General features: G+C 42.2%; 1 protein-coding gene across 2 annotated transcripts in view; it reads right to left on the bottom strand.

The window, feature by feature from the left end:
• Positions 1 to 15,525, bottom strand: part of rxfp2l (relaxin family peptide receptor 2, like) — a 67,634-nt gene extending 52,109 nt beyond the window's left edge. For both annotated transcript variants that reach the window (XM_078412148.1, XM_078412149.1), the window contains exon 1: positions 15,436 to 15,525. In XM_078412148.1, the coding sequence (XP_078268274.1) occupies positions 15,436 to 15,481 (46 nt within the window). In that variant the 5' untranslated portion in view covers positions 15,482 to 15,525. The remainder of the gene's footprint in view (positions 1 to 15,435) is intronic.
• Between the last annotated feature and the right edge of the window lie 466 nt (positions 15,526 to 15,991).

The following is a 15,991-nucleotide window of genomic DNA, read 5'->3' as shown; positions in this document are numbered from 1 at the left end:
CAGGGATGCTGCCTGACCCGCTGAGTTACTCCAGCACTTTGTGTCCTTTTGTCTGTTAAGTTGGCTGCCCTGAGCAACGCAAGGTTTTCTTTGTAAGGCAGCAATTACTTGGACAGGAATCTGACCGTACCTCCGACAGCAGGTGGTTTGAATAAAAAGAAACCGCTCTCATGGTCGGTGAATGTTGCAGTCTATCCTTTAATTCTGCTAGATGAAAAGAAATAGAAAGTAGAGTCTGCTAATTGCGGGATCGCGGGGCTTGGGTCGGCCCGCCGCGGACATTTCACCGTCCGGCGCGGCCTGGAACGTGGCAAGTTCAACAGCCTGACCGCGGGAGAAGACGGCAGGGGAAGAGAAATGACATTCTGGCCTTCCATCACAGTGAGGAGGGGACTGGAGGAGACTCACTGTGATGGATGTTTCTTTTTGTTTTGTGTTTTGTGTTGGTTGGGGTTGTGTAATTTGCTTATTTTATTGCTCTATTATTGGACTGCGGGTGATGAAATCTCGTCCAAAAGACTTGTTTTTTGGATGACAAATAAAGGTAATTCTGATTCTGATTCTGTTACCAAAAATGATGCGTTCAAATCTCCCTCTGGGTCGAATTACCCAGAGAAAATTCGAATACACCTTTCTTTGCAGCCGTCAGGAATAATGGCTGGCGAACAAAACTAGCACTCTTGCAAAGATAGATAAGCCATCCTTAATGCCATGGGTCATGTCTGTTAGTATTGCCCACAGCAGCTGGTACATTATGTCTTTTGCATCTCTCTCTATCTTGGAAATGAAGACATCAACACTGAAGCTGACACGGGCAATCATTTACTTTTATCCAGGAGGCTTGAATTATCATATCATCATATCATATATATACAGCCGGAAACAGGCCTTTTCGGCCCACCAAGTCCGCGCCGTCCAGCGATCCCCATCCATTAACACTATCCTACACCCACTAGGGACAATTTTTACATTTACCCAGCCAATTAACCTACATACCTGTACGTCTTTGGAGTGTGGGAGGAAACCGAAGATCTTGGAGAAAACCCACGCAGGTCACGGGGAGAACGTACAAACTCCTTACAGTGCAGCACCCGTAGTCAGGATCGAACCTGAGTCTCCGGCCGGCGCTGCATTCGCTGTAAAGCAGCAACTCTACCGCTGCGCAGTGCCAGATTTCTTTCTTCACAGTGAACCACAAATCCTACTCTGTAATATGCTGCAGCACATTGCGATTTGCATTTGGCATCTCTGTCAACTATCCCATGTAAAGAAAATGGGCACTGGGAGACAACTATAAAAGGTGCAACAGCACCTATGGAACTCAACTGCGACAAAACAACTTTCCAAACAACTATCTGCGATATAATCAAATATACAAGTATAATTATTGAAAATTGATATCAAGATCTACGGTGACATTTTGACAAGTAATCAAAGGTTTGGTCAGAGGAGAGATGTGGAGAAGCAGGGATTAGGAAGGAATTTGGGATTCTAGCTAGCTGAAGGCACGACTGACTACCAGCCGTTCACTGAAACCACTGGAGGTGCACAAGAAGCCAATTTAGATTGATTGTAGTAGATTTGTTCATCTAGATCAAAAGTACTTAGACAGGAACATGGATACAAAAGTTTCAGAGGTAGATGGGGCAAATGCAGACAAGTTGGACTGGCTTAGATGGGGGTTCTTGGTCGGCCTGAATGAGATGAGCTGAAGGGCCTGTTTCCAAGCTGTCTGACTCTATGACTATGACTATTAGAGAAATTTAAACAAGATGTTGATTTTTTTAAATTGATCTATGAATTTAAGGCTTTGGGTAAATGATGTAGAAGAGGAGTTGAGCCTTGGTTATATGGTAGTTTTGTTTATTTTAGTTTAGAGCTACAGTGTTTCACAAGCACTTCTGCCCATCGAGTCCGCACCGCCCAGCAATCTGCACACAATGGAACCCGGGTCTCTGGTTCTGCATGGCAACAATCTGTGTCACTGTGCAACCCTGAGGAGCCTGATCTCCATTTTGTTTTGTTCCATGTCTTGTATGTGGTCCAGAGGTGGAGGAAGTTATAGAGGGGGTTAAAGAGTTAGAATCTAAACCTAAAGGAAGGTGTACTCTGGTGGGTGTCCTGCAACTCCCTCTCTCAATTCTCCCTCTTTGTGCCTGAGATCATTTGCGGCTGACCTTCATTGGTCCTGGTCTTTTCCTGCCTCCCGATCTTCACCCCTCCTCCCACCCTCTACTTTCAGTCTGAAGAAGTCCTGATCCAAAACATCACCCATTCTTTTTCTCCAGAGATGCTGCCTGACCTACTGAGTTACTCCAGCATTTTGTGTCCATCTAAGGTGTACTCAGGTTTTTGCCGAACTACATGACGGTCAGTGACTATAGCAGACCAATAATAATAAACCCACACATCTTTCTTCTAACAGCGTTTCCTCCAAGAGTCTGTTTATAGCAGCATAATGTGATCCCGGTCAGATGTTCATAAAGGTTCAACCGGTCTGCATAATTTAATAAACATAATCACATCAGTGCAATTGGGCATTCTGGTCCACGTAGGCAGGAAAATGAGTTTACTTAACTAGATGAGTTGAGCACATACAAACTAAGAAGCAAAATTAAAGGCAATAAAAATAATTGTGGACATAAGCAGATGATGTGAAATGACTTTTATGAATAAATCATTAATAAAGTCATTACCTGCTGGAAAGCTGGAATGGTAGGAGAATGAAAAAGGTACTGTATCCGGGGAAGCCAGCAACAAACAATATGCTCGAGATAGGACAAGGCAGAGATTTTGGTTTTGAGAAATTAAAACAGAAAAATAAGCACTAAAGGACACAAAGTGCTCAGCAGGTCAGGCAGCATCTCTGGAGAATACGATTAGGTGATGTTTCGGGTCAAGACCTTTCTTCACCTCGACCTGAAATGTCACCTATCCATGTTCTCCAGAAATGCTGCCTGCCTTGCTGAGCTACTCCATCACTTTGTGTCCTTTTGTGTATTAACTAGCATCTGCAGTTCCTCATTTCCAAAACAGGCATTAAATACATTTAAGGATCAGGCCTGCTGATCCATCGGACATTAATTAGACAATTTGTGACACCAACAAATATCTAATTTCACATTGTGGTATTACTGTAATTGCTAAGTTGGATAGATTTGGAAAAAAAAATCTAACAACTCCAAACTGGGTCATGATTTTAGGGCGAAGATAGACACAAAATGTTGGACTAGCTCAGTGGGTCAGGCAGTATCTCAGGAGAAAAGGAATAAGTGATGTTTCAAGTCGAAACCCTCCATCGGTCTCGACCCAAAACGTCACCTATTCCTTCTCTCCAGAGATGCTGCCTGACCCGCTGAGTTACTCCAGCTTTTTGTGTCTATCTCCGGTGTAAACCAGCATCTGCAGTTCCTTCCTCCACAATGATTTGGGGGCCACAGGAACAGCACAGTTGTATTCTATCACAACCTGTAACCTCATCTATAAAATGAGTCCAGGCACAATTCCAGGGTATTTTATGCTACTGAATCAGCCTTGCTCAACAACGAAAATTGCTGACAAAGGTTCCTGACCAGTTTGAAGAAGGGTTCGCCTATCCATGTTCTCCAGAGATGCTGCCTGACCTGCTGAGTTACTCCAGCACTTTGTGTCATTTTTTGTAAACCAATTCCTTGTTTCAACAAAAAAAACGTTCCTTTGCATAAAGAAAGTGAGGTACACCTGGTACTGGATTGAGAGTGGGGCTAAGCTGGGAACTAGACCTTGTCCTCACCAATCTGTCTCAAGAATATCATTAAGAGTACCTCTGCACATAGCTTGTGGAGATAAAGTCCCATACTCACAATGAGGGTGTGTTATGTGGTGCTATTAACTTGCTAAGTTGGATCGATTCAGAAAAGGTTCAAAACGGTTGACACTGATGTTTCAGTCATGAATTGGGCGCAGCAGATGTGTATTGTATCTGTATAATACAATCTGGGACGACTCAGCCAGGTGATTGACACTGCTTCTATAAGGCGTATGGAAAACCACCCGAGAAACATATGAGGCAGAGCTAAAATTGGGAAGCCATCTTGTGAATTACAACATGTTCTAAAAGCACTTAGTAATGATAGATACATTTGGTCTGACAACTAAGATCACAACAGACCCACAACATCCAGTCATGAACAGCAATGAACTCTGAATCAAGCAGAATAAGGGGAAGAGAGGATTTGTTCATTCAAGGGAATTCCTCAAGGATACTTGGAGAGAAGAGCTGTGATTAAAATCTCAGAGAAAACATCATTATAATTGCCATTCTCACTGCAGGTTGAGCCCTGGAGGTTTATTACACTTTCAACTGAACCACGGCACAGTCAGCAATTGCACTGCCATGTTATTTGGCCAACTATAGGGTGCAGCATTGAGTCAAGTGGGATCTCATTTGAGGAACCAGCAATGTGCGAGAATTTGTACTATTCCATGACATTGCTGTTAAAATCATGGTGCTATGTGGAGCACATTGGCCAAAAGATTGACTTATACCATGGCAACACATGGAGATAATGAGAATGGCACATCTTTAAATGCTTCCGAAGCACTTTTTGTTGTTGTTTAGTTTTTAGGATGTCGATATTTCTGCGAAGGGGCCGCATTTAATATCCAACCCCCATTGCTTTTCGGATAGATTGGTGTAGGGGTGATCGTTGGGCGGCACGGACTCAGTGGGCTGAAGGGCCCGTTTCCACACTGTATCTCTGAACTAAACCAAAATAACTAAACTAGATACCTTTGCAGGCAGACAAAGAGACTGGCTTTCATCACATCCAAGGGGAAGTGATGAGGGTTATTGCAGGATATATCTGCTCTGTCCACAAATGGAGCTGGTGCTGGGCTGCTCCCGGCTGTGACCCACACTCACTACTCCAGCCAGAGAGTAGCCCAGAGCCCCGATCTCAGCGCTGAGTGGCTTCCCCACCCACCACGGTCGCAGCCCACACAACACCTGCCCAGCACAGGCAGGCTCTCTATACTGAGCCATGGATAACTCCTGAATGGAGGACACCACTGGAGTGTAGGGATTAGCACCAGGCTACTGGGGCTACTCACATCCCTAGCACAGCAGAGCACTACAGCAGGGCAGGCAAGGGTTTGTGGCAGGTTCTTGGCACAGCAGCCCGGAGGGGTTAAAGCACAGTGCAGTAGACATCTGTGAGTGTGCAGATTGAAGGACCAAGACCACTGCAACAAATCAGCAGACGATAACTTACTGTGAAAGATGTGCAGACTCTCCCTGCTTCTTGAAAACACCAACATTTACAGAGAAACATAGAAAATAGGTGCAGGAGGAGGCCATCATGGTGCTATGTGGACCATGTGGAGGAGGCCATTTGGCCCCTCGAGCCTAGTTTAGTTAGGAAGGCAAATGCAGCAAATGACTCGGGTATGTTCCCTCGTTGTAGTCATCTCTAACATCTCATAGGCAAGACAGATGTAATATCACCTCTTCCTGGGATAGTGCCACATCAACTTCCCTATTCCCCTGACTAACAGTGCAAGTGCTGGATGCTTGCCTTTGACATAGTTTGTTCAAGCCTCAGTATGCAACCATCTTAACTAGATGGCGGCAGGGAAAATGACATGTGAATTTCTCCTTCTCCTCTACAGTGTAGTGTGGTCAGACCAGGATGGTGATGGGGGATGGAGGGAACTAGGAGATGACCTGAGCTGTTACTCTGCAATGATAAAGAAAAATATGGCACGATCCAAGGTACTATTAGGAGTGCCTTGCACATCTGCAGAAATATATAGACTGAATATTCATTGTTTGTAGATACTTTCAGAACTTTGAGAACTCTATGCCCACAATCCCATCAGAGATTACAGCATGAGTTATTCGAAAATCCAGGAATTTCAGTTTCAGTTGAGTTTAGTTTATTGTCACGTGTACCGAGGTACAGTGAAAAGCTTTTGTTGCGTGCTATCCAGTCAGCGGAAAGACAATACATGATTACAATCGAGCCATTCACAGTGTACTGATGCATGATAAGGGGATAATGTTTAGTGCAAGATAAAGCCAGCAAAGTCCGATCAAAGATAATCCGAGGGTCACCAATGAGGTAGATAGATGTGTGTGCATCATCAGTGTACATGGTACTGGAGCAACCCAGTGGGTCAGGCAGCATCTCCGGAGAACATGGAGTCTTAGGAAGGGCTCTGACCTGAAAGGTTGCTTATACATGTCCTTCAGAGATGTTGCCTAGCCTGCTGAGTTACTCCAGCACTTTGTGTCTTTTTTTGGAAACCAAAATCTGCAGTTTCTTGTATCTCATAAGCAAAGTGCATCTTGAAATGGCAGAACACTAATAAGGGCCTATCCCACTTAGGCGATCTTTTTGGCGACTGCCGACGACTGTCAAAGTCGTAGCAGATCGCCAAACTTTTCTTTTACCCGATGACAATGACCACGACAATGCCGAGTCAGGTCGAGATTACACCGTCTTCTGAAACGTCGCGAAAATTCCCACGCTGTCAATGCTTCTCCGGCGTCCTGGTTTTCGCTGAAATCACTGACAAGTCGGTAAGTACTTGAGAGTTTTGAACTATAACCCCTTGTATGGGTTACTTAAAACCAAGCTTCACTGTAACAAGGCATAAACTGGATTTACTTCCAGTTTACTAATAGCTGTATTAAAAAAAAAATTTAAGTGGTTAAGTGGATTTTTGTGAAATGTGTGTGGGCATTCTTTGAAAATGTAAGGGAGATGCATATCTGGTTTCTGGGTTGCATATCTGGGTTTGGAGCTCACTTTAAATGTAATGGCTGAGGCCAAAAACATCGTGAAAATTCCCACGCTTACCTGACCGTTAAACTGTCGCCTCCAATCTACCTTTCAAATGTCCTGACGGTAAATAAATTGGTTAAGCACAAGCATTTTATGGTATTTTGATCACAGGGAGAACGTGCAAACTTTGCACAATTAGCACCTGAAGTCAGGATTGAACCGGGGCTATCAGGCAGCAGCTCTACCAGCTGCACCATTGTGCTGCCTCTACTGATGTTGGATGCTCTTCTTCAATCGGGGCTACGAGATCTGTTAAATGCACCCGAGATATCAGACAGAGCCCTTGGTTTATCAGCGCATCTGAACACAGGCACTGATGTCAGGGCAGCACCCTCTCAGTACCACATCAGGGCGGCACGGTGGCGCAGCGGTAGAGTTGCCGCCTTACAGCGAATGCAGCGCCGGAGACTCAGGTTCGATCCTGACTACGGGCGCCGTCTGTACGGAGTTTGTACGTTCTCCCCATGACCTGCGTGGGTTTTCTCCGAGATCTTCGGTTTCCTCCCACACTCCAAAGACGTACAGGTTTGTAGGTTAATTGACTGGGTAAATGTAAAAATTGTCCCTTGTGTGTGTAGGATAGTGTTAGTGTGCGGGGATCGCTGGGTGGCGCGGACTCAGTGGGCCGAAGGGCCTGTTTCTGCGCTGTATCTCTAAAAAAAAAAAAATCTAAATCAGAGCACTAACCTAGATGTGAGCTGATATCTTTGCTAAGTTGCAGCTAACTCATGGGCATCTGTACTGCAGCTGAGCCACAGCTCCACAGTATTCACTACAGTGAATGGGGAGCTGGAGTTCTCTGTATTCTGGAACACGGAAGATAAGAGTCCAGCACAGGAACAGGCCCTTCAGCCCACAGCTTCCATGCCGAACATGACGCCAAGTCAACTAATCTAATTTGCTTGCACATGATCCATATCCCTCCGTTCCCTGCTTCTGCTCTCAATGCGGTAAGAGAAGCATGTTATTCAGGAGGTTGTGATGTGTGGTCTCTTTTATGTCATTATCGGCAAATAAAAGTTTCTGAAGTATTTCTCTTGCATTATTTGCATTTGAATCAGTAATTTGTTTTGTATAATATCCTCTTATAATTAATGAAATGTTGCACCTGAATAATCTCTTTAAAACAGTTAACAATAATAACACTTAAAAATATTGGCCTATTTCCATGCTGCGGAATTGATGTAAGCTAAAATGCATAAAATGTACAGGTCAAAACAGACCATTGAGCACTAATGTCTTTTGTGGGGTTATGCTCCAAGAAAGCTGCCATAATCTTCCCTGATCCACATAACCTTCTATTCCTTACTCCATTGCGTACATGTCCAACTTGTCCTTAAAAGGCATCTCTGTTTTTTATCTTTTATAAACTCATTCACTACATATCAGTGTTATTGGCAAGGCAGCATCTATTGCCCATGTCTAACTGTCTTTTCAGCTGAGTGGCTTGCTATTTTACTTAAAATAGTAAGTGTCAATTATGCTTCTGTGGGAATGGAATCACATATCAGCCAGAGTTCTTATGGAGCTGTTGGCTTTTTTACAAGAATCCAGCAGTGTCACAGCTATCATTACTCAGACAAGTTGTTTTTAATGTATTCCAGTTATTAACTTAATTAAATATAAATTCTCTTACTGATGTGATGAGAATCAAACACATTTCCCTAGTCCAGTAAATAACTAATTGACTACGGAAAACCTCAATCCAAACCTCATCCACTTCCTGTGGTGGCATGTTGTACATTGCAACCACTCTTTAGATAGCAACGTTTCTCCTGGACTTTCATTGGGTTTATTTGTAACTAACCTCTAGTGCAGAACTCATACTTTTCTGTCTTCCGATCAAGCAGCTTTCTTGGAGCATAACTCCACAAAAGACATTAGTGCTCAATGGCCTGTTTTGACCTGTACATTTTATGTATTTTAGCTTACATCAAATCCACAGCATGGAAACAGGCCAATATTTTTTAAGTGTTATTATTGTTAGCTGTTTTAAAGAGATTATTCAGGTGCAGCATTTCATTGATCAAGAGTCAAGAATGTTTAATCATCATGTGTATCAACCACGGAACAATGAAATAATTACATGCATATGATGAAAGTATGGGTCGACTGGGCTTATATTCACTGGAATTTAGAAGGATGAGAGGGGATCTGATAGAAACACATAAAAGTCTTAAGGGATTGGACAGGCTAGATGCAGGAAAAATGTTCCCGATGTTGGGAGAGTCCAGAACCATGGCTCACTGTTTAAGAATAAGGGGTAGGCCATTTAGGACCGAGATGAGGAAAAACTATTTCACCCAGAGAGTTGTGAATCTGTGGAATTCTCTGCCACAGAAGGCAGTGGATGCCAATTCACTGGATGTTTTCAAGAGAGAGTTAGATTTAGCTCTTTGGGCTAACGGAATCAAGGGATATGGGGAAAAAGCGGGAATGGGGTACTGATTTTGGATGATCAGCCATGATCATATTGAATGGAGGTGCTGGCTCGAAGGGGCGAATTTGCCTACTCCTGCACCTATTTTCTATGTTTCTATGTTTCTGTGCAACAGCATAACAGTCGTTAAATGCAACACACATAGAATATATATCAAACAAATTAGTGAGCGCAACACTAGTGCAAAAAAGTCTGTTGTCCTTAATGCAACCATTTGACATTCATAGCTGAGGTTAGTATTGTGCAGTATTCCAGAGTCTGATCGTTCTTGGGATGAAGCTACTCGTGAATCTGGTGGTCAAGCCTTTCAGATTCCCATACCTTATTCCTGATAGTCGCTGTGAAATGAGAGCATGGCCAGGGTGATGTGAATTTTTGACGATATTGACTGCCTTTTTGAGGCAGTGTTGTCTGTAGATCGTTTTGATGGTGGGGAGGTCAGTAGCCCTGATTGGCCAGTGAGTTGTGTATGTGGTCTCTTAGTACACTTAATAGTCTTTTATGTCATTTAGGTCCTTGTTCATGTAGGAATGCAAAGAAATCTAATTTTGTATTAAGCGAAGATGCTAACCAACACGTATTCAGAGGTGAAAGTACTGATCCATTTACTAGTTTACAATTCATATTGATTGCTTTAATGACAAGGTTAACGTCTTTGAAAGTGAAGGTTTTGTTCTGACACTCATTGGCACGGAGAGAATGGTAGCAGCTCTTTGTTCCAAACGGATGACATCATACTGCATTTAGTTGGCATATATGTGGAAATTAAAAAGTCTGACCTGCTTTCAGTTCATTTTGTTCTTTGACTATCAGACAGAAAAAAAACAGTTTGTTGTGTGTGTTCTGGAGACTGAAATGGAAAATAAGTGGCTTGCTCAGAGTGCTGGTCTACGGGACCAGTATTCAAGTGCATCTTAGAAGTACAGACATTGAGGAGTCGACACAAAGTTCAAAACTATCCTTACCTAGTGCTCTCATTTGCAAATGCCACAATCTTGCCTTTCAATGGAGAAACTGAGGTAGTTCTTCTTGGAGGAAAGGAAGTGTAATTATAACGTAAAGAACACAACTGGAGTAAACAAAGTAGATCGATGAAAAATGTTCCCATTGTCATATAGTTCAAAGACTAAGGGATACAAACTTCAAAACATTTGGGGAAAAGATACAGTGGGGGAAAGACTTTTAACATGGAGACTAGTTATGATCTGGAACTTGTTACCTTAAAAGGGTTGGGGAAACGGAGTTAATCAGGACTTTCAAATGGGAAATGGGTATTCACTTGATAAGAAATCATGGGCAGGAGTGCAGGGAAAGAACGTGAATTGGAATGGATAGAATTGGTTTATTGGGGGCTTCCACAGACTAGATGGACCAAATGACTCCCTTATATGCCATAAAAGTTTCATAATTAGATACATGGATAGGAAAGCTTTGGAGGGATATGGGCCAAACATGGGCAGGTGGGACTAGTTGTAGAAGGGGCACATTGGTCGGCATGGGGAACATGGGCTGAAGGGCCTGTTTCCATGCTGTACCACTCTATTACTCTAATTCTCAGCTACTAAATGCAGATTCTGCTTTTCTCCACAGTTGGCAATGCTAAACCTAACTTCAGCTCTAAGTGATTTCCTCAGCAAGAATACAGATAAGGGCAGAGCTTGCATCAAATAAATAGCACCGTTTACATCTCAGGATTTCCAAAAGCAATTTTGCCAAGATCCCACAAAGAGCAATAATCATTTATGAAGCACTGTAAAAGATTTAAATGTCAGCTATGGCACCAGGGCCCCACCCAAAACGTCTCCTGTCCATTCCCCCCACAGATTCTGCCTGACCTGTTCAGCTACTCCAGCACTTTGTGTTTTACTCAAGATTCAAACATCTGCATTTCCTTCTTTCTCCAAGCTATATGTGATATCTTTCAAACAATAATATATGGTGTATTTCACGTTGATTTTTCTGTCCTCCCACTATACACTATCACAGTGAGGAGGGGACTGGAGGAGACTCACTGTGATGGATGTTTCTTTTTTGTGTGTTGGTTGGGGTTGTGTAATTTGCTTATTTTATTGCTTTATTGTTGGACTGTGGGTGACTAAATTTCGTCAAAAAAACTTGTTTTTTGGATGACAAATAAAGATATCTTGAATCTTGAATCTTGAATCTTGAATCTACAAGTGCCATCCTCATCATAAATCCATGAGATAAATCTATTAAAATTATAGCAATAGTACGCTGTGGACCAAATCAAAATGAAGTGGTTCACTGATGTTACCTATTGAATTCATCTGATTTACTTAAAATCAAGCACATTTTACATGGTAAATAAAAAGCAAAAGACCTCCAGGAATACCATCTAACCACTGCTCTTTGAACAAGAGCATTGTAAAACTGATAGGAAAATAGATGCTGCTACTCCCTACTTATTCCAAGATCTCCACTGTGCTTCTATCTTCTTTTGGCTTCAGATACAATATATGATTTGTAATTATCTGGATATTCTGAAGCATTATGCAGGTCCAAATGTAGCTATGACTTTCTATCAGGTCATTGTCTGGCAGCTGCACTCCACAGATGTGGATTACAAATGCAGCAAGTACGTCATTTCTTTTGATAACCATAGATGCCCAAGGAAGCATTTTTGTTCCCCCTTGGGTAAAGGAAGACAACAAATGTTGTTGTGAATCTGATAAGAGACAAAGAGGATTTAATGCAGGCTAGGGTTCAAATAAATGAACTCTGAGTGAGTTTAATTCTATACAAATACAAGAAGCCAGTAATATGAATATTGTAAGGGATTAAATGGTCCTTTATGAAGGTGTAAGTCAGGAGGCTGGTGGCGAGTTAAAATTGGAAGAAACAAAAGGTTGCTCTGCTGGCAGTATTTTAGTTTTGGAAGATTCTTTAAGCTTAGCGCAGAATCTTAAAGGATTTAATCAGAATCAAAGGCTTTCTGCATTTTGGCAGAGTGGTAGAGCTGCTGCCACATAATGCCACAGACCGGACTTGATCCTGACCTGGGCTGATGTCTGTGTGGTTTTTGCACCATGTTAGTTTCCTCCCGAAGATATGCAGATTTAAAGGTTAATTGACCTCTGTAAAATTGCCACTGGTGTGTAGGGAGTGGATGAGAAAGTGGGATAACAGAGAACGAGTATAAATGAATAACGAATAATTGATGGTCGGAATGGACTCAGTGGTCTGAAGGGCTTGTTTCCGTGCTGTATCTCTAAACTAAAACTAAACTCAATCAGTCCTGGAACGTTCACCAGCCCAAAACCTATGTGAACGGGTGATTGATAGTCGGCATGGACTTGATGGGCCAAAAGACCTGTTTCCATAATGTATATTGCAATTCAATCAAAACCTTGTACATGTGAAAAAAATAATTAGTTCTGTTCCCAGTGGACGGGTCTGAACAGTGGAAGAAACCAGCACCTTCAATAGAAGCTCCACATTCTGACCTGGTCATTTGAACGTTTAAGTACACATTAAATGTCAGTTTTCAAAACCAGGTTACAATTCAGTACGTCGTTAAGTACTTTCTCCACCACAGAGATGAGTGGCAGTGTGAAGAGGAGGCAGAGGCTTCAAATGGATAGAAACAGGTTAAGTGAGATGACATATATAACGTGGGAAACATGTAGAGTTCATTGTGGTAGGAAAAAAAACAGAAAATCTAACGATCTGGAATATTATGTACCAGATAATATCTCTGGTATTAGAGATTGGTCTCCCTAACCAAGCCAAGGAAGCATATACGTACAATAGATGAGTGCAACAAAAGTTCACCAAATTAATTTCAGGGCTGGAAGAGATGGTCTCTATAACAAGGAATGAAGTAGACAGGGCTAATACTATCTCGAATTGTTCAGAAGAGTAGGACGTTAATTCTTATTTACAGCCCCTGGGAGAATAATTGAAGGGATTGTTGATACTGGAATCTTAATCTGGCTGGATTCCTCAAACCAGGAATCACAGATTTTGAGACTGTGCTGCCTGTCCTTTGGAGAAACACTATGCATACACTTTAAGGACCAAGAGAAAATTTCTTCACACAGCGGCAGGTGATTTTTTGAAATTCTCTACCCAAGAGGGCTGAAGAGACTCAATCACTGAGTCAATTTTGGACAGATAGAAAGATATTTGTACACAAAGGGGATGAAAGGATACCGATTTAGTGCAGGAAAATGAGCATTCAGTCATCTATGATCTTATTGCATACTCGTGCAAGAACAAGTAAGGAGCACTGCAATTTCTGTTCCTTGTGGTTTTGTGTGCTTACATTCTAATTCCTCAGCAGACACCATTTACTGAGAAGTGCGGAAGTTACCATTTCCCCACAATTTCACGCGTGCTAAAAGTAAAAAGTGAATCGTCACCTCTGCAAAATGTAACCATAGTGCTGCAAAGAATTGGTGTGTTGGATTGAACGTAGCAAAGAAATAAAGACCCTTTTCCAATCAATCTAGGCATCTTGTCAGAATCAGAGATTATGAATTGAAATCATTTCACTCCAATCACCAATGTTGACTCTCCAAATAACCATGCCATGGCATCTGACTGTTTTCAAGGCTCCAGCTGATAGTTCAAACATCAAAGTCTGAAGAAGATGTCCAGACCCGAAAAGTCACTTATCCATTTCTCCAGAGTTGCTGCCCGACCCACTGAGTTACTCCAGCATTTTGTGCCTGCCTTTAAGCTCTTTCATTTCCACTGTCTTCCATCCCACCAATATTCTGATTAATTAAATTCCCAAACCTGAGGACGATGATCATTTCTGAAAGTCCACGATGTGAGCAGTCGAGAATAGGTGAGACCATTAAAATCCTACAACAATCAGTAACAAACTGCACACAAAAATAACTTGAGATGGAAAGAATATCTAATAACAAATATCAGAAATACAAAGATATGTTAAATTGGTTTAATTTGCCAGGCTGGCAGATTTATATACATTTATCGCCAAGTAGAAAGGGAATAGTATAGTATAGGTTGCTAATTATTAACTGCAGTTTTGCAAATAGTGGGACTCAGAACAATCTGTGTTTAAATGGCAGAGTTTAAGTCAAAGGAAACATTAGCCTTTATTTCAGAGTGGATAGAGTATTTGAGAAAGGTTGTTTTTTTCTACAGGACTTTAGTGTGTGAATAGCTGGAGTAATGGGTACACCTTTGGCCACATTCAAGAAAGAATATAATTGCTTTAGAAGTAATGTAACAAAGATTCATTAAATCAACTCTCGACTTAAAAAGTTTCTCCACTGAAGAAAGACTGAAAAGAATAGACTAATACTCTCTGGGGTTAGGAGAGGCGATCTCAGTGAAGCCTAGATGATTGGGAGGGCTTTTGACGGGGTGGATATTGCAAGGATCTTTACTTTGTTTGAGGAATTTTGAACACAGTTTCAGGATAAGGGGTTGCCCGTTTAAAATAGAGATGAGGCGGATTGTCATCTTTAAAGGGCAGTGATTCTTTGGTATTTTGCACTCAAGATGCTGTTGATGCACAATATATTCACAGCTGAGGTGGAGTTTTTGACTACAAGAGAAACAAGGTTCATCGAGATTGGGCAGGGTGGATTTGAGACTGGATCAGCAGTCTCGACCCGTAACGTCACCCATTCCTTCTCTCCAGAGATGCTGCCTGACCCGCTGGGTTTCTCCAGCATTTTGTGTCTGCCTTCAGCACAAACTCATTGGATGACAGAACAAGTTCCAGAAGTTCTGGTTTCTGGCATTCTGGTTTTTATTTTCATATGAAAATTAACTTGAATTTAGTGGCACCGTAAAATATCACCAGTAGCATTAAATGCCAATGCACAGCAAGAAGTGTTCAGCCTTTAGTGTAACCATAGTTACAAAGAGAGTGGCTTGCTTTCTGGCACACCGGTTATACATTTGGAATTCTTGCACATTACTAAAACACTTTTGTAACACAAACACATGCTGGGGGGGGGGGGGGGTATTTAAAACGAATATGAGGAATTTCCATCGATATAAAGTATTGCTCGCTACAAAACGCATACATCGTGTTACATTGTTACAATTGATACTGATACATGCAATTGATACATGCAAATTCGGCAAGTAACAAAGTGTGTGTATTTTTAACATTGTTTAAACGCCCTTATTAGGAGATTGAGAACAAAATACAGGGAGACTCACCGGCAAAGGCGATGAGAAGAACGAATGAGATTAAAAGTGGTGTCATTCTTAAGACTGAGTCTCCACTCTCCAAGAACCGCGCTGTTATGATAGGAGTTTACCTTGTGTGTGAGTGCATATCGGATCCAGTGCCCCGAGTCTCCGCCCCACTCTCAGGAGTATCCCATCTCAGCCAACCCACTCCCAGCACATCACACACAAGCAACTGCTCTCGGAGATCGGTTTCACCGGAGTCAGAACCCCAGCAACATCTATCATCTTTCCTAACATTTATTCTCAGCCTCACCTGATCCAATGTGCAGACAGACACGAGCAACTGCAGATGCTGGAATCTTGAGCAAAACACACAAAGTGCCGGGGGAACTCACCGGGTCGAACAGCATCTGTGGAGGGAATGGATAGAGGACGTTTCTGCAGAAGGGTCCCAGCCCGAAACTTAGTCTAACCATTCCCTCCACGCCTGACCCACTGAATTACTCCAACACTTCAATGAAGTGCAATTTGCAATTCGGTTCTTTAGCAACCTTCTCTTCAAATTCATGCCCCATGTTTCTGA

Source organism: Rhinoraja longicauda, chromosome 15 (genome assembly GCF_053455715.1).
Source record: "Rhinoraja longicauda isolate Sanriku21f chromosome 15, sRhiLon1.1, whole genome shotgun sequence".
Lineage (NCBI taxonomy): Eukaryota > Metazoa > Chordata > Chondrichthyes > Rajiformes > Arhynchobatidae > Rhinoraja > Rhinoraja longicauda.
This window is presented reverse-complemented; position numbering and strand designations above follow the sequence as displayed.